This window comes from Furipterus horrens, unplaced genomic scaffold (genome assembly GCF_987537825.1).
Source record: "Furipterus horrens unplaced genomic scaffold, mFurHor1.1.pri manual_scaffold_7, whole genome shotgun sequence".
In the NCBI taxonomy this organism is placed as follows: Eukaryota; Metazoa; Chordata; class Mammalia; order Chiroptera; family Furipteridae; genus Furipterus; species Furipterus horrens.
In genome coordinates this window covers 142,193,066-142,209,242 of record NW_028327177.1, presented here as the reverse complement: position 1 = coordinate 142,209,242, position 16,177 = coordinate 142,193,066, and the positions used below count along the sequence as shown (strand labels likewise).

The 16,177-nt window shown below is 60.5% G+C and overlaps 1 protein-coding gene across 8 annotated transcripts in view; it reads right to left on the bottom strand.

Annotated features, from left to right (window-relative positions):
- SUMF1 (sulfatase modifying factor 1) overlaps window positions 1-16,177 on the bottom strand; it is a 152,236-nt gene that overhangs the window by 118,519 nt on the left and 17,540 nt on the right. For 5 of the 8 annotated variants that reach the window (XM_090284868.1, XM_090284869.1, XM_090284867.1 and 2 more), the window contains exons 4-8: window positions 13,448-13,530; window positions 11,429-11,551; window positions 10,659-10,773; window positions 7,643-7,756; window positions 3,391-3,450 (exon numbers count right to left, since the gene is read on the bottom strand). In XM_090284868.1, coding sequence (XP_090140994.1) covers window positions 3,391-3,450; window positions 7,643-7,756; window positions 10,659-10,773; window positions 11,429-11,551; window positions 13,448-13,530 — 495 coding nt within the window. Of the gene's footprint in view, window positions 1-2,710; window positions 2,991-3,390; window positions 3,451-7,642; window positions 7,757-10,658; window positions 10,774-11,428; window positions 11,552-13,447; window positions 13,531-16,177 lie in introns of those variants that run through there. The other 3 variants (XM_090284873.1, XM_090284871.1, XM_090284875.1) reach the window with 3 other exon arrangements.

Below are 16,177 nucleotides of genomic sequence, written 5' to 3'. Positions count from 1 at the left end.
AGCGGAGGCCCGTGTGCCCAGGGCCCAGCGCTGACGAGCGGCAGATCCGCAGTCACAGCCCTTTCGGTCCCACGCCAGAGTCAGGGCCCTGACGGCAGCCACGTCGTCCCTGCTGGGCCTGCCCCTCCTCCTGGAGCGGGGAGCTGGGCGCCAGGCGCCAGAGGGACCCCCGACTGCCGAGGACATCCCCAGACGCAGGCAGGCACGCAGCCTGGCCCTGGCCCACGGGCAGACGCCGGCCACCTTCGAAGCCATGTGATTTTTTTCCCAAATGAATTGCAACATTATTCTTTCCTTCTGTTTAAAGGTGTGTTGTTTCTTTTACTGGTGCTCTTCTCCTAAGTCTCAGGAATCACTCCCAGCGCTCTCCCTACCGGTCAGGAATTCACGGGCGGATCCAAGTGCAAACGAAGAAGGGGAGACACGCTCCGACGGTAGCAGAGGTGACAGTGACCGTGGTCACCGTGCTCCCGGCGCCGCGCATGGGCTGACGGGCCCCGGCCCGGCCGCTCCAGGTGCAGCCACGGTGCACACTTTGCAAATGGGAAACCGGAGGCCCAGCACGGCTCAGCCCCGCAGCCACAGACGGGCAGGAGCAGCTGCAGACCCCCAGGCCAGGTCTCACTCCGGGGTCCGCACCTTCATCACAGACTTACGGCCGCACTTCCGAGCTGGTGGGAGGGACACGTGTGCCGAGAGCGACGCCCAGCCAGCCGGTGACGTTCTCTCTCCTGCTCCTCTCCCTCCCGGGGCACCCCTCCACCCCTCCGCACTCAACCAAGTGAAAACTCAAAACAAATCCCTAGAATTGTAAAACGGAGTTACAGCTTATAAGCCAGAGGAGAGAAACAGTGATAAAAATGCTTAATTCCAAAAAGTCAGAAAGTCAAAAAAAAAGGGGGAGAGGAGAAGTGGGAACAAAAAATAGATGAGACAAAGAAAAATAAACATCAAGATGGAAAAATTAAACCCAACCATGTCAATAATCACATTAAATATAAATGGTCTAAACAGCCAAAGAAAAGACAAGGGTTCTGCCAGTGAATTCGATAACTCGGGTGAAATGAATAAATTCCCTGAAAGACACAAACTCCCAGATATTAATCAAGAACAAACATAATCCGCATAGCCCTGCAGCTCTTAACGAAATTAATAGTCACAACTCGAGGCCCAGATCCCTTTCCTCCGGGAATTCTATCAAGTACAAAAGCAGGTTCACAGTGTAAGTGCACAAAAGGGAGAGTTTGTCCTTGATTCGTTATTTATTGCTTCTTGTATTATTTTCCATACCAACAGCCATAAACCTACTTTTGCCCCAACTTGTATTTAAAAAGGAAACAGATAACTGTCCCTAAACTCCTCCAGAAAACTTCAGTTGAGGAAATATTTCCCCATTCCATCCATGAACCCAGCCGTACACGAACACCAAACCAGGCAAGAAAATAAAACAACAGACCAATAGCCATCATGGACATAAATGCAAAAATGCTTCACAGTTCAGCGAATAATCCAGAACATATGAAAAGGATAATAAATACATCATAACTAAGCGGATGTATTCCAGGAAGGCAAGGATCGTTTAAAAGTTGAAAATTTTAAATCAATGGGTACAGTGCACCATAGTGACAGACTGAGACAGAAAACCATGTCAACCTCTCCACAGCCACAGAAAAGGCATCAGGCAAAATACAACGCTCGTCCATTTCTGATTAACACTCTTCAAAAAACGAGGAGTAGAAGGAAACCTCCTCAAACTCATAAAGGGCGTCTCTGAAAATGCCACAGCTAGTACCAGATTTAATTTTGAAAAGCTGAATGTTAACCCCCTAAGATGCTTGCCTCGGGAATGAGGCAGGAATCTCTGTCCTTACCACTTCTGTGCAGCACACGACGGAGGTTCTAGGCGACACAGCACAGCTAGAGAAGTGACGAAAGACACCTGGACCAAACAGGAAGGGGCAAACTGCCTGTAGTCACCACGACGTGCAAAACCCAACAGAATCGACAAGAACAGTATTAGTACGGATGAGTTTAGCAGGGTTTCAGGACACAAGATAAATACACAAAAAACAACTGTACTATGTTAAGTTAAAATATATTTTACAAGAATAAATTAGGAGGCCTATAAAATAGATTTAAAATAAGCAAAACTGAAGTGTTGAGGCAGACACATTCACACACACGGCACTGGGCTATTCTAGTGTCCACGCTTAACTGGTTTTGCAGCTTCGTTTTCCCCATTGTTTGAGAAACAACCCTCTGGCCCTCACACCTTCCGGTGTAACTTCATCCCCAATTAAGAAAAGCACCATATGTCAGAGACCGAGTGGGCGGCAGTTCAGGGCCTGAGATACTCCCGCGCAGAGAGAGCCTTCCGGTTCTCCGGGGAGCCTGGCTGCCCAATGAGAGGACTCAGACCCTCTGCAGTAACACTCGGAATCAGACAAAAAGTCTGGACTAAAGACTGATGTAAACAGAAGTATTTAAAAGTATTGGGACAACCTGGGACAATGTTTTAAATTTAAAATTAAAATTAGGATTTGAGAGAGAAATTTGTCCACACCTTCTTATAAATGTAGGCATACAGCAGAAAGTGAGCTCTGCCCCACCAACTTCCACCTACAGAAGTGGGTTACAAAGTCTCAGGAACGCCGAAGGCACACCCCCTGCAGCGCACAGGGGCACCCACCGCAGGGTCGTCCCCCGCAGCGGCAGCCCCCAGACTCTGCCCTGCGTTCCCGTCGCCCCGAGAGCTTCCAGAGCCTGCTGCCCCGGCCGCTCTCCCGAAAAACCAAAGCAGAACGAGGCGAGTGGGAAGCCAGGCGTCAGCACTTCCATGGATTCCGGACGGTTCTAACGTGCCGTGAAGTCTGGGAACCACCGCGCTGGGGCAGCCTGACAGCGCAGCATCCTCAGATTAGCGCCTTAATTTGGAGCCTTTATGGGTCGTTTTAATGGCCTGGACTGACCGAATTACCACGGGAAGCTTCCTGTCTAACAATCCGCTAAATGTCATTTTTGCACGGGGACAGAAAGACAGAAGCTGAAATGCCGGAGGCACTAAAAGGTATCGTTTAAAGAAAAAGGGAGAGAAGCAGGCAGTCACGGGAGCCCAGGACGGACCAAGCGGCGCCCCCAGGCTCACGTGCTAGGGACACGGGCCTCCCACGGGGCCCAGGCTCGCGGGAGGCGTCAGGCCGACAGCGGGTCGTTCACGGCGTCCGCACCAGGGGCCTCCTCCCCCCACGCCCGTGCCCAGGGTGTGTTTCCTGCCCGACGGGTTAGGTCTGCATCCGCAGAAGCCCTGCAGGGGGACCCCGGGGCACTGGTCCCAGCGGACTGCGAGCCTGCTGCCCGGGCGCCGAGGCGGAGCTCAGGGGCGGGACTCACCTTATGGCACATGTAGGAGCCGCCTTTCTTCACCCGGTCCTTCCCGGAGGGGGGGCCTCTCTGTGGAGGAGGAGAGCGCGTGAGTCCAGAGAGCAAGCGGCCCCTGCGGCGGCCTCGACCCCCACGGGCACGCCCTCCCAGGCCTCGCCCCTGCAGCCCACACCCCCCGACGCCCACCCCCCTCCCCCCCATCCTCTGAGGTCCAGCGTCCCCCTCAACCCCACAGCAAGCCTCGCCCGGGTGACAGAGAGGCCGCGGCGGCCCCCCCACCCCGCACCCCTGCTCCTGCGGATCTGCAGCTGCCCTGTGTCCTAGCTGGACCCCCTCTGGACGGCCAGCCGCTCGGCATCATGTAATCACGTGTTCGCAGTCCTGCTGCGTGACGCCTGCGAGCCCTCGCTGACTGCGGGGAGGGACCTGCTTTGTGTCTTCACAACGGCTTCAGGTCAGGTTTACTGAGGGACAGTGACGGACAGGGACTCTTTAACCTCCCTGCGTGTCCCGAAGTGCAGAGTCCGGTGTGTTCTGGCCACCGTAAGGCCGTAACCTCCACCACGACAGACGGGGAGCCCAGGGTTGTCAGCCCTCCCCCCGTGGGACCGCGCGCTGGTCCCGACGCGTCGGGCTGTGTTTGCCAGGAAACGACACGGGGCAGGGTCAGCCACAGCTGCTGGAGGTGTCGGCCCCTTCGCCAGAGACAGGAAAGTCACTGGGAGGGCGTGACAGGTTGAACAGAGGCCTGTGCTGACGTACAACGCAGAAGAACACCCCTGGTCTGTCCGATCCTGGATGGAGTCCCTCTAACCAATGGAGAAGTCAGTTTGCTTCGCCCTAACAATGCCTGGCGTGCGTGGCAGCACCACCCCGAGGAAGGTGACGGCTGGGCCCACCACAACCAAGCGCCCGACGTCCCAGGCTCAGACCCCACGGGCGGGAGGCCCGCTTCAGACCCCGTCTCCCACCTCCCGCATCGCGGTGCAGAGCGGCTCAGTCCTGACGCAAAGCCAGGGACGGCGCTCAGCATGGTTTACAGACGGGAAAGGAAGGGCTCTGTGTGTCACGTCCTCTACACTCAGCCATCTGTGTCCCTCGGTGACACCTCACGAGCAAGGAGAGGGTGACCACTCGCTACACCGAACGGTGCTTGGAGTTAACTGTGTCCAGAGAGGCCGCGGAGGCCGCCATGATTTTAGGCTGCGCCCGACCCCGAGTCCTGCCGCTTCTCTAGAGGCAGCCGCCCCCAGACAGCGCACGCCCTCCCCACGCCCCTGAGGGGCCCGGGTGAGCGTCCCCACAGTCAGACTCCAGGCGAGGGCTCGTCCGCAGCTCCCGGCTCGCGGCACTTCCTTGTGGTCGCAGATAAAGCACGGGGGACAGAACCACGGTCTGTGGGTGCTCCCTGCCCCCCGCCCGTACACGAAGCCCCTTCTCCGCGGCGCCCCACGGACACCTCCCCACACCCACAGGGGCCACGGCTCTGCTCAGGTGCCAACGAGGCTGCTGGTGAGAACCCGGGTGACCCGCCCAGGCCGCAGCCAGGAGGGGGCCGAGCCGGGAAACCAGGTCCGATTCCAAAACTGCACGCCCTTAACCATCACGCTCCACGCCCTCCTTACATGTAAGGCATACATGTGCACACACATAAGGCATACATGTGCATGTGCATGACGAGCTCTGTTTGCTCCGGGAGGCCAAGGGCGTTGTGCGCGCGGCTCCTGGACCCAGCACACGGGCCTGGCCGTCGGCAGGCTGCCAGGAGACACTACCGACCGGGTGGACGTATGTACTCATATGGAAACCACTCGTACGGACGCATGTGGACCTACTGTAAATCTGTCCCCACGTCCACATCAAAGAATCCCCAAAATAATCTGGTAAAAAGGATGATCTCACTGTTCTGTCCCTCTCTTCTCAGTAACACGGCTTTATGTCCAGACCTCTGGGGGAAGAGCAGACGAGCCGCCCTGGGTCAGGGGTCAGGAAAGGGAAAGCTGAGGAGGGACAGCGATGCCACTCTACGGCTCGCTAGGAAATCCCATGGAGGGACAACAGCTGACTTGTCAAATCAGCGACGTTTAAGAACAATTTGGTAAAAATAAGAGATTCAGAAGGTAAGAAGGGCAGGGAACTAATCTAAAACCTCAGGACCTAAGGAGCTGCAGGCGTGACTCTCTGCCACCCCTGCCCAGCTTTGGAGGAGGCCTCGGCCGTGCACAAGAGCGGCAGCAGAAGCAGACGGGGGCCAGGCGGGAGTCATCGGACGCAGACTTAAACCGATGACCAGGAAACCAGGGCGAGAGAGTACTGACCGGGGCGGCTTACGTCAAAAACAAAGATCATACCAGGTGTGTGTTCTTTTGCTTTGGTTAAAATAAATACACTAAACTATTAAAACGTGTGAAATCTAAATGGCAGGTACACAGGTATATGTTTTACTATTTTCTATACTTTTCTGAATTTTTAGAACATTTGATAATTGGGGGAAAAAGAAAAATCAGCAAGGGCTAAATGGTTTTAGCCTTCACAAGTCAGGTTCAAGCGTCGGGACTTGCTTCATCAGACGGCAAGAAGCCCCTGCAGGGCTCTGAGCAGAGGACGCCGGGGCAGCCTGCCGTGTGAAGGCGGCCCTGGGGACCGCAGAGCAGGGCGCGCGCAGGCGGGGCCCGCCGGGGAGCCGGCGCGGTGACCCCGCTGAGAGGCGGCCGAGGTGTCTGCTGGCCGCATCCCTGAAAACGAAGAGAAGCTGTAAAGGCTGAATGAGGAGCATGAGTTGCCCAAGGAGCTAGGGGTCAGTTCTCACAATTGCTGAGTTTTGCCCCAGTCCAACGGGGAAGCAAAGGAGGCCGCCGCGACCAGGGCCACCTTCACTGGGAACCGTCTGCAGAGCAGGAAGGGCACCCGGGAAGGCCCTGGGACCGGGAGGACGGAGTGAGCTCTCCCGTGAACCCCGAGGAGAGACAGAGCAGCCAGGAAGCTGGAAGCGGGCAGCACCCGGCGCAGCACCAGACGGTCAGACAGACACACCCACCACCTGCCAGGACCCTTCTGACGCCCGGCGCGTGCGTCCCCATCTCCCAGCAGCAGATGCCCCTCGCCGAGGGGAGAGCTCTGACTCTGGCAGCCAAGGCCACGTCCCATGGTGCCGGCGAGGGTGGCACCTCCCACCACACACCCAGCAAGACTGTCACACCTTGTTTTCATTCTGAAGACACGGCTGCCTCGGACCACTCTCCCCACCGGCCCTGCCAGCAAGTACGAGGAAAATGAGGGAGAAATGACAGGTTTCCAGCTGCAACCAGCGCGGAGGCCCGCGTGCCCGGATTATCCGTGCACAGCCCAGGGTCACGCTGCCAAGAGGGAGCCAGGGGACCAAACAGATGAATCCCCACCTTCTGAACAACGGCCTCAGGCACAGAGTCGGGCAGGGTCTGCAGTCACTCTGAGCTGTTGGACTCCAAGGAGAAGAGATGAAAGAATTATTTATCATCATCTCCTGAGCCTTTTGAAAAGGTTAAGGTTTAAAACTAAACACACCAAGCCCCCGGTCGAGCTGGCTTTGGTATAAATGTACATTCTTCTACCTGCCTTACGAATACCTGGTTTGCTAGAGATAGGGTTTTTACACGGCACTTTTCCCCCAGTCTGTTCACACAGCAAAGTGTCCAGAGATGTTCTTCTTAAAGGAGGTGCTCTCCACGCACCCCCCAGGCAGTGCCTCGCTTCTGCTGATTCTGCTGAGACCTCGGTTTTAGAAGCAGCGCCGCGGACACTGCACTCAACACCTCCCCGCACCGCACAGGTGAAACCGGGACACACGTGTGTCTTCGACCGCCCAGGGGCGTGATGAACCGGCATCGGCCGAGCTCAGGACATCACCACCGAACGACCCACACCCAAGCAGGAAGCCCCGTTCCCGCTTCCCCAGAGAACGCTCCTGGACAGGCACTTCGGCCAACCCACTCCGCGCGGCCGGCTGCACGATGAGTACCACCCAGCAGGTCGCACCGGGCAGTGATAAAGCCGCTGAGTTCTGCGCGGTCCCTCAGACGGAACAGAACCGCTGACAGGCAGCGCCCCTCGCCACGCCGTCCCAGCGCCGTCCAGCGGCACACGCTGCCTTCGGGCTGCAACGGGAGACAGCCCTGAGGAGCCCTCCGGGGAAACGCCCAGGTCAGTTCCGAGAGCGCGTGAGCACCCCTGAGAAACACGGGGGCTGCTGCCCGGGACGAAGCACGCCGAGGACGCTACTCACGGGGTCACGCGTGGCGGCGGCGGAGTGGCGGATGGCCCACCAGTCGGAGGTCCACTCCCACACGTTCCCGACCATGTTGTACAAGCCGTAGCCGTTGGCGGGGAAGGAGGCGACCTGCAACCACACGGGCAAACGCTGTGACTCCAGTCGGGACGTTCACTTCCATCCCAGCAGTCAACACAGTTGGCCAAGGGCAGTGACAAAGCAGAGGAGGGGACGTGTTTCGGGTTTGAGCTCTCGAGGGGAACTGAGAAATCTAAGGCCGGGTTACACGGACCACATGGTGGGGAAGCCAGGAAAGTGACTCATACAGAGAAACAGTGACACAAATCAAACCTCGGTCGCACGCCAACCCCTGGCTGCTGGGCCGGGGGCACTGACCTCTGTTCACTTAGGTGTCAAATAAAGTGACCACGGCCAACACAATAGCCATCTGGTGTGAACGAATCAAAATTATACCTTTTATTTTTCTGACAGATTGGCAAAAAACACATCTGTTAGTGTGCTGCAGAATATTAGTAACTGGTTTACGTGTGCACGAAATGTAACGGTTCAAAAGTGCCGCTGTATCTATGGGGGCAGATGATCCTCAGACCTTCAAAAGCATAACAAAGGCCCTGGGTTAGACCCCAGGCCGTCCGGTGACCAGTGGGGGCTGTGCTGGCCACACGGGCCTCTCAGCACTGAGACCCCCACACCGACCCTGTCCTCTCCGCTGCGCCCCCCCCCCCACCCCCCAGCTCACGACCTGGTCTTTAAGCCGAGGCCGTTGTCCTCCAGACCCAGAGGGACTTCTTCTGATAAAGAAACTGGATTCTCTGTCTCTGGAGCCCTGAGGCAAGCGGCCCAGCCTCTGCAGCAAGCGAGGACACCACATTCCAAGGCAGGCGGCCGCTGCCACACGTCACACACCCGGAACCACGGCGCGGCTTTTGTGAGAGGGGACGCGGAGGCAGGAGAAACAACCTGAACCGAACAACAGCGAGCGCAGCACAGTCTTTCCCTTTCAGTGCCTTAAATGTTTTTCAACATTTAAATGAAAAAGCTCAAACAAAAAATTCATTTTTTTAATTTAGAAAAACTGTTATCCTTGTTTCTGTTTTTTTAATCTTTTCCCTATACTAATGCAGTAGGACTAAAGGAACGAACACATTAAAGTTCCCTTCTGCGGGGCTCAGGCTTCGGGTCTGGACCACGCGGGGAGCCGCACGAGAGCCCCCCACCCCCACCCCCCACCCCCGGCCCTCGCTGCGCCTGCCACCGCCACGCACGTCCTCAAGAGGCGGGAAGGAGTTCAGCGACCCAGGACCTCAGACAGCTCAGCGCGGGAGAAAGCCACGATACCCCGAAAAGCCTTTTCAAATCGATTCTGGAAAGCAGGGATAAGCAGGGAAAGGTGAGTGGGAAGAGAAGGAAGGCTAAGGCCACAGAATTCCCAGGGGGAGTGGCTGCTGCGGCGGGGGGACCCTCCTCTACAGAGGCAGGAGCCTGGGTGGACCTGGAACGAGGTCACAGTTCAAAGGTCAGAGGACAGTAAAGGAGGGGGGCCCCTGGCACAGACGTTCCTTCAGGGACTTGGAGATGATCGGAGGGAGGGGGCGGTCACAGCCGGAAGGCGCAGGAAGGAGAAGCAGCTGATTTGTTCCCCGAGGGCAGGGGAGGAGCAGACCCTGAGCTGAGAGAGGAGAACCCCAGCGGAAGGGCTCCTTCCTGGGGCGGAGGGCGCCCGGCGCGGGGTCCCCACGGCCGGCCCAGCGCCTCGCCACCGTCAGGCCAGCACTCAGTCCACCCAGGGCAGCCAAGCGTGCGTGAGGAAACGGCAGCGTCTCCCCAAAGGTGGGCACGTCTCCCCTCTAAACAACCGGACGCCTGGGCAAAGTAAACCCTGACATCCTCACCCCCAAAATCGCCATAGGGGACGGGCCGCCCGGAAGACAGACCGCAGCTGCTCGTCGCTCCCTCAGGCACACTGCCCGAGCTCCTCCCAGGGCCCCAGAAGGAAACAGAGGACCTGGACGAGCCTCCCCCAGCCACACGGCCTCACCCACACGGCCCTCCGTGCTGCCCGAAGGGCGCGCGGGCTCGGAGCCGTCCGCAGCCCTGCCTCCTCGTGAGCACGTGCGCGGCCAGCCAAGGCGCAGCGCTGAGAAGGGCCCGTGCGCGCCGGAGGGGACCGGAAAGCACTGCGGCCACAGACGCAGGACTGGTACCGAGAAAGTGTTCTGGTCTCGGACTCGCTCATTTCCCTGCTGGGACTGCATCTTAAAAACATTACCAGGGGTACAGCTGAGTGTTTGCATACAAGGCAGTAATTGTTCCTGCGCCCAGAAAAACTGAACAGGTGCACCCTGAATGAGCGACAGCAGAGGTGATAAATGAGGGCTCATTCGAAGGGGGCTAAAAGGCCCGCGTTGGCGAAGAACTGCCCACGACAGATGACATGTCCCTGATACCGACCAGGGAAAAGAAGATTTAGTGCTGTCTCCAGTGGGAGCCAAAGCAACGGGGGAGTGTGCAGGCCCCTCGGCCCCAGCGGCACCGACGCCGGCACCTACGGCAGGTGAGGGCACGCACGGGCCTTCGACAGACCGACCTGCCTCACCTCCCGCCGCGCTGCCTTGCGGCGGCGTCTTGGGGCACGGGGGCAGCGGCACCCACCGCCCAGAGCTGCGCCCGCACTGATGAGACCGGCTGCGCCAGTGGCTCGGCACCACGCGCGGCGCCGGCAGCACGCACGGACCACAGGCCGCCGGCAGCACCGGCCACAGAAAGCGGGAGGAAAGGCTCCGGGTGCGCACAGGGCTCGGGGCCTGGGACTCCCTCCCTCGTGGTCTCCTGGCTTCCCCGGAGTCTCTGCAGTGCGTGTTACGGAACCAGGAAGGGGACGGCGCTGCGGAAGGGGCGGCTGCAGTCACAGGTGGAGCTCACTGCGTGCGCAGTGCAGGCCGGGGCGGCCCCCGCTCCCTGCCTCGTCCCCGGAGCCGCCGCCACCCCCGCCCGCAGCCGCAGTACTCACGGGCGCCGTGCCTCGGAAGCCGTCCTCGCCGGCGTCGGTCACCGGGAAGTCGCCCTGCCAGATGTTGGCGTAATGCTGGCCCCTGGGCTGCAGCTTGTTGCCCCAGGGGAAGAGCCTGCGGGAGGAGACGCGGTCAGCCGGCCCCCCAGGCCCGGGTCCCGGTCCTGCCCGCCGCCGAGGGCGCTGCCGTGGAAGCGGGACCGCCGCTCGCTCGCCCTGAGTGCGCTACGTGGTTTTAAACTACGAACGTGTAAAAAGTAAAGCTCTTCACCAGGGGCTTTTAACTTCTGCAGAGCGAGCTCATGTCCAAGTTCCCGTGGCCTCAGTCCCGGAGGAAAGCGCAGAACTCAGGGCCTCCCGGAGGCTGGGGGTCGGCCCGGCCCAGACTCACGGGGCAGCGTGATCGGCCAGCTCACGCCGCACTCGCTCAGGAAGGCTTTGCTGTTTGAAGGAGCCTTTCCTAGAGGCGGCCCCGGCAGCGCGGCAGCGCTGGGCTTGGGGAGATGACTAGAGGCAGGACAGGCTGCAAGCAAGGCCCCCGCCAAGCGCTCCCTGGAGGGCCACGTCACCCCACCCCCACCGCAGGCCTGACCTGCTGGGGGGGCCTGGGGACCACAGGGAGCCCACCCCGCCTGACACGGAGACCCACTGGGCATGTTGCTAAGCAACCCCGGGAAGCGAGGAAAGCCGGGAGGAGAGAGCTGGGTAGCCCCCCGGACTCTAACCACAGGGCCCGCAGGTTCAGGGGTCAGCGCAGGGCGAGGCCGTACCTGTCACGCAGGCCCCCCCGGCAGCTGTACTCCCACTCGGCCTCGGTGGGCAGGCGCTTCCCGGCCCACGCGCAGTAGGCCGCCGCGTCGTTCCAGGACACGTGCAGCACCGGGTGGTCTGGCCTGGGGACAGCGGCGGGAGGAGGGAAGGAACGCGGTCAGGGCGCGGAACCAGCTTGGGCAGAGCACCCTCGGCGGTCCTCACTCAGGCCCAGGTGAGCCACCTCTCAGCCTCCCCCACGGGATTCTGACGCCCCCGGGCCCCCGGGGGTGACAACTCCTCTTAGAAGTGCACCCCTTCACTTGGCGGCTGGCCCACGCCCACAGAACTGCGCCCGGGCGGTGGGGGTGCAGGGCCCTGGCCCCCGTGAAGGAAAGGGTGCCCCAGCACCCACGGCTGCCAAGTGCCAGCTCAGAGCCGCCCAGGGGCAGCAGGCCCAGCCATGGCGGCCACCACAGCTCAACCCCGTGGGCCACAAGTACCCAGAGCCCCTCCAGGGCTGGCCGGGACCCCCGGGCCTGTCGTGGTTCCCCCCGCCCCCTCCCCCAATGCCCCGCCCCGCCCCCCTCCGAGGCCCCGCCCCCCCGAGGCCCCGCCCCGACGGGTGCCACACAGGCCCCAGCCTGCGCCCCTGGCCCTAACGCGGTCTCTGTACTAGAGCCCGGCAGCCCCTCTGCCTCATCGGGTCCGGCCCAAGCCAGTCTCCCCGCCTCCGAGGGTGTGGAGGGGCCGGGGCAGGGAAGTCTGGGCCTGAGAGACCGCAGACGTCGGGCCCGCACCAGGCAGCCTTCCCTCCCTGGTCCCGTTTCCGGGGGGCTGCGCCGTCCTAGGCGACCCCGTCCACGGCTCTGCGCGCCCTGCAGGAACACATGCCACGGCCGCCTCCGCCAGCCAGCCGGCAGCCACCGAGAGCCCGGGGGTGCCAGCCACCGGACGTGGGACTGGCGAGAGATGCACTTTCTCAGGAGGTGGACCGGTCGGTGGATAAAATGCACCCCTCTGGGTTTCCTTCTGCCCTCAGGTTTTTCTTCTACTGTTAAATTCAGGGAAGATGTTAATCGGGAGCCAAGAGGCCCAGTCCCACCCTGCCTGGTGTGGCTCAGTGGGTTGGCACCAGCCTGAGAACCGAAGGGTCGCCGGTTCGAGTCCCAGTCAGGGCGCAGGCCTGGGCTGTGGGCCAGGTCCCCAGGTGGGGGCATGTGAGAGGCAACCACACAGTGATGTTTCTTTCTCCCTCCCTTCCCCTCTCTCTAAAAATAAATAAATAAAATATTTTTTTGAAAAGAAGCAGAGTGCCCCTGAGATGCCCAGGACCCCAGGGGCTTTCCACAGCAGAGGCGCCAAGGGGCTTCCGCCACTTCTCAGGGTTACAGCCCCGCAGCTGAGCTCCGCGCCCGCCCAGCTCCCCGACAAGGAGGACAAAAACGAGGGACGTCGGCAAAAAATAGGGGCACGAAGTGCCACCTGGAGAAGTGGGTCAGCAGAACAGTTTCCTGGGCTCCCGAGACGCTGAGCCTGACCGCCCCTCCCCACGTCCCCCCAGGGTACATGCTGCCCCATTTCTGCTTCAATCATCTCCCTGCCTCCCCGAGACGTGCGGCCGGCCTGCTGCTCCGTGGTGAGCCGTCAGATGCAGCCTCCAAGTGCGTCCGTGGGGACTGCAGGGGACGGGGACCCCGAGCACGGCCTGAGCTCCTTCGGAGGCCACCTGCCCAGGCTGCTTGTCCATAGGCCGTCTCCTTACTGACCACACAAGAGGAGCCAGGGACAGGTGGCAGCAACTAAAGGTTCCACGAGATGGGGACTGGCCCATCCGAGGGGAGGAAACCTTCGAGAGGCAGCTTTGCGGCAGGACAGACGCGGGGGCCGGAGCCTCGACGCAGACGCGTTATTCCTGCCGTTCCACTCTCAAGTTCATCACTCTCGTGCTTCTGCAGACGAGGGCGCCGCGGGGTCCCCAGCAGCACCGGCCTCGGCCCTGGAAGGGGGCGCGTCGCGGGGAGCGAAGGGCAGCTCACCTGTGCAGCACCGTCGAGCCGGGCCCCTCCGGGTGCCTCCAGCTGGCGCCTTTCACAGGTAACCACCAGGGAGCGGCCGCCACCTCGGGGCAAGCAGGACACGCTGACATTAGCTGCTGGCCGTCAGCCAGGACCGCGCCGGGCCACGCTGACCCAGCGCCTGCGCGCTCCCTCGCCGGCTCCGTTTCAGTTACCAAGCCAACGCCCTCACCGGGAAATGAAACAAAGACTTGTGTGTAAGCAGTCTCCAACAGAAGGGCGTCCTTTCCATCATAAAGCACCACTGCGACCCAGTAAACACGCACTTAACGGGTGTGCACGTCCGAGAACCCTCAGAGGATGCGCTCCTAGGCAGTCCCGACCAGTGGCAGACAGGGGAAGGGTTAACCTGACCGCTAGTGCCGGGCCGGAGGTCAACCAAGTGGGCGGAGGTCAAGGTGAAGCCTAGGGCAGGAGGTCGGGGTGAGTTTTCCAAAGACCCTGGCTCAGGGCCCAGCCCCACGCTGACCGTCCACCCTGCAGAGTCCTCATCGGTGATGGGAGTGGCCCCCGCCTCCCCTGCCTCACACCTCAGCGCTGGGAAGTGCTGGCCAACCGTTCCCATGACCTGAACCCCTACTTATGGTCCTGTGAACCCAGAGAACAATAGCACATGGTCCTCGGTTAGCGACTGGTTAGGAATGTGGCTGTGGAGCCACAGATCTGAACTGCGGCCCCGCAGTGTGACCCCTGGCAGCCTAACGAGCCTCTGCCAACCTGTGCTCTCAACTCTGGACACAGAGCTGGACGGTGCCCACCTCCCGGCAACCACAGGAGGGGCTGTAACATGAGGCCGCCCGGCACGGAGCCAGCCCTCGGGAGAGCAGGACCAGTGTCACCCACGGCCTCGGACAGGCAGGCAGCCGGGGCCGTAGCAAGTCACACCGGCAGGGCTGCTTACGCCAGCAAGGGGGCAGACGTCTGCGAACGGCTCTTCTAACGGAAACCACGTGGGCTCGAGGTTGTCCCAGGACCCTCACGTGCGTCCCGCTGAGCTCAGGTGGACGGTGCAGAAGGGAAGGGGCCTGTCCCCCACGACACGAGAAACGCCAGCGGGACTCGCCAGAACAGCCGCGGTTTCTAGTCCCACTCTGACGGGGAGAGCCAGGCTCCGTCAGTCCCAGCCCCTCCTCCACACGCTGCACAAATCTTCTTTTGCATTTGTTGTGTTTTTACCTTTCTTGAAATAATAAAGCATTTTATGCAAAAATGTGTCTTTTCTTCCACCTTGAATATTAAAATGGCCGCACAAAAATTCACCAATTTTGAAGGGTTGTTTAATGCCGCTGATATGACAGCTGTCACCGTACAATCTAACACAATTGTTGCGAATGACGTTACAGGCAGCTAACCACTACCAGAGCCGTCACACAGACAAAACCAGATGAACCGCACGGCCAGCCCCCTACGTGGGAGCTGGGAGCAGCGCCCGTCCCCAGCGAGAGCTGCCCGGCTGTGGCCATCAGCGCCGCGTCGGTGCGTGACTGTGCGCTGCGGCGCCCTCCGAGAAGCTGCAGGGCGCTGTGTTCTAACGGGTGGGAATCCACCCCAAGCGCCCTCAGCAGGGGCCTCAGCCAGCGCCAGCCCCCTCCTCCGGAGACAGACAGGCCGAGTGGTCAGGCCGTGTCGTTTCCAGCGGGGTCTCAGGAAGAGCGTGGCCTGCCCTCTTGCATCACTGTCGTGCCGTGAGTAGCCCCTGCACGTAACCCACCCCCCCACACCGACACAGGCAGCTCCCTGAGAGGGAGACAGGGGCGGGGGTAAGAGAAGGCAGAGGCACCCCCGCTCACCAGGCCCAGGCCCCGGAGGAGCGCCACCCAGCCCGCGCACTGGCGAGAGACCGCACGTGCCTGTGGCGATGGGCAGACGCAGACCAGGTGGCACATGAAGAAGGACAGACAAGTCATGGAGTCACCCCACGCGGAGGATGGGTGAGATCACAGGTAGGACATCATGCATCCCGGCCAGTTGCCCTGGGAGAGCCACCGGGTCTTCTGGCCGAACCGATGGCAAACCTGCCAGGAGGTGCCTTCCATTTCCACGGGCCGCTGTTGACTCCATGTGTTTAAAAACTTGTTCTTGAACTCCTGGTTGCACCCCGAAAAATAATGCTATTCGTCTACTTTAAGAACTTATGAACAACTTTTGAGAGTCATACAGAAGCCAGGAAATCGAGGTCACATTGCAGATTCTGACGTCTCTCCCTCCCCTTTTCTGAGCCAGGAACCGTCTTCCAGTGGCCGTGTGCAGGGTACCAGCAGCAACACGCGTGGCCTGGCGGCTGTGACCAGCCTCGCCCCCACCGGGGATCTGGGGGCAGTGTGGCTGCTCACCCACACACGTTCTGTTCAGTCGAGACACTCCCAGAATCACGCACGGTGTTCCCTCCTACCCAGGGGGACAGGCCTCCAGCAACTTATTTTTAGTCACCCATCTCCATAGCAACCGTCTTGGGTTTAAGCTGAAACAGCTGCAGCAGACAGCCCGCGGTCAACGGTAATGTAAATAGGGCCCGGTGAGCTCTGCTGTCCCCGTGAGAAACGGGCTCCAGAGCGAAGACCACGGTTCCCACCTCTCCCCGGGGACACCGCCAGCCGTGCAGTGACAGCTTTCAGAAAAGGGAAGGAGAGCCAGGGGCCGACACTCCGGCCGGAGGTGGACCACGGAGCTGCTCGCGCCGGCCTGGAGGGG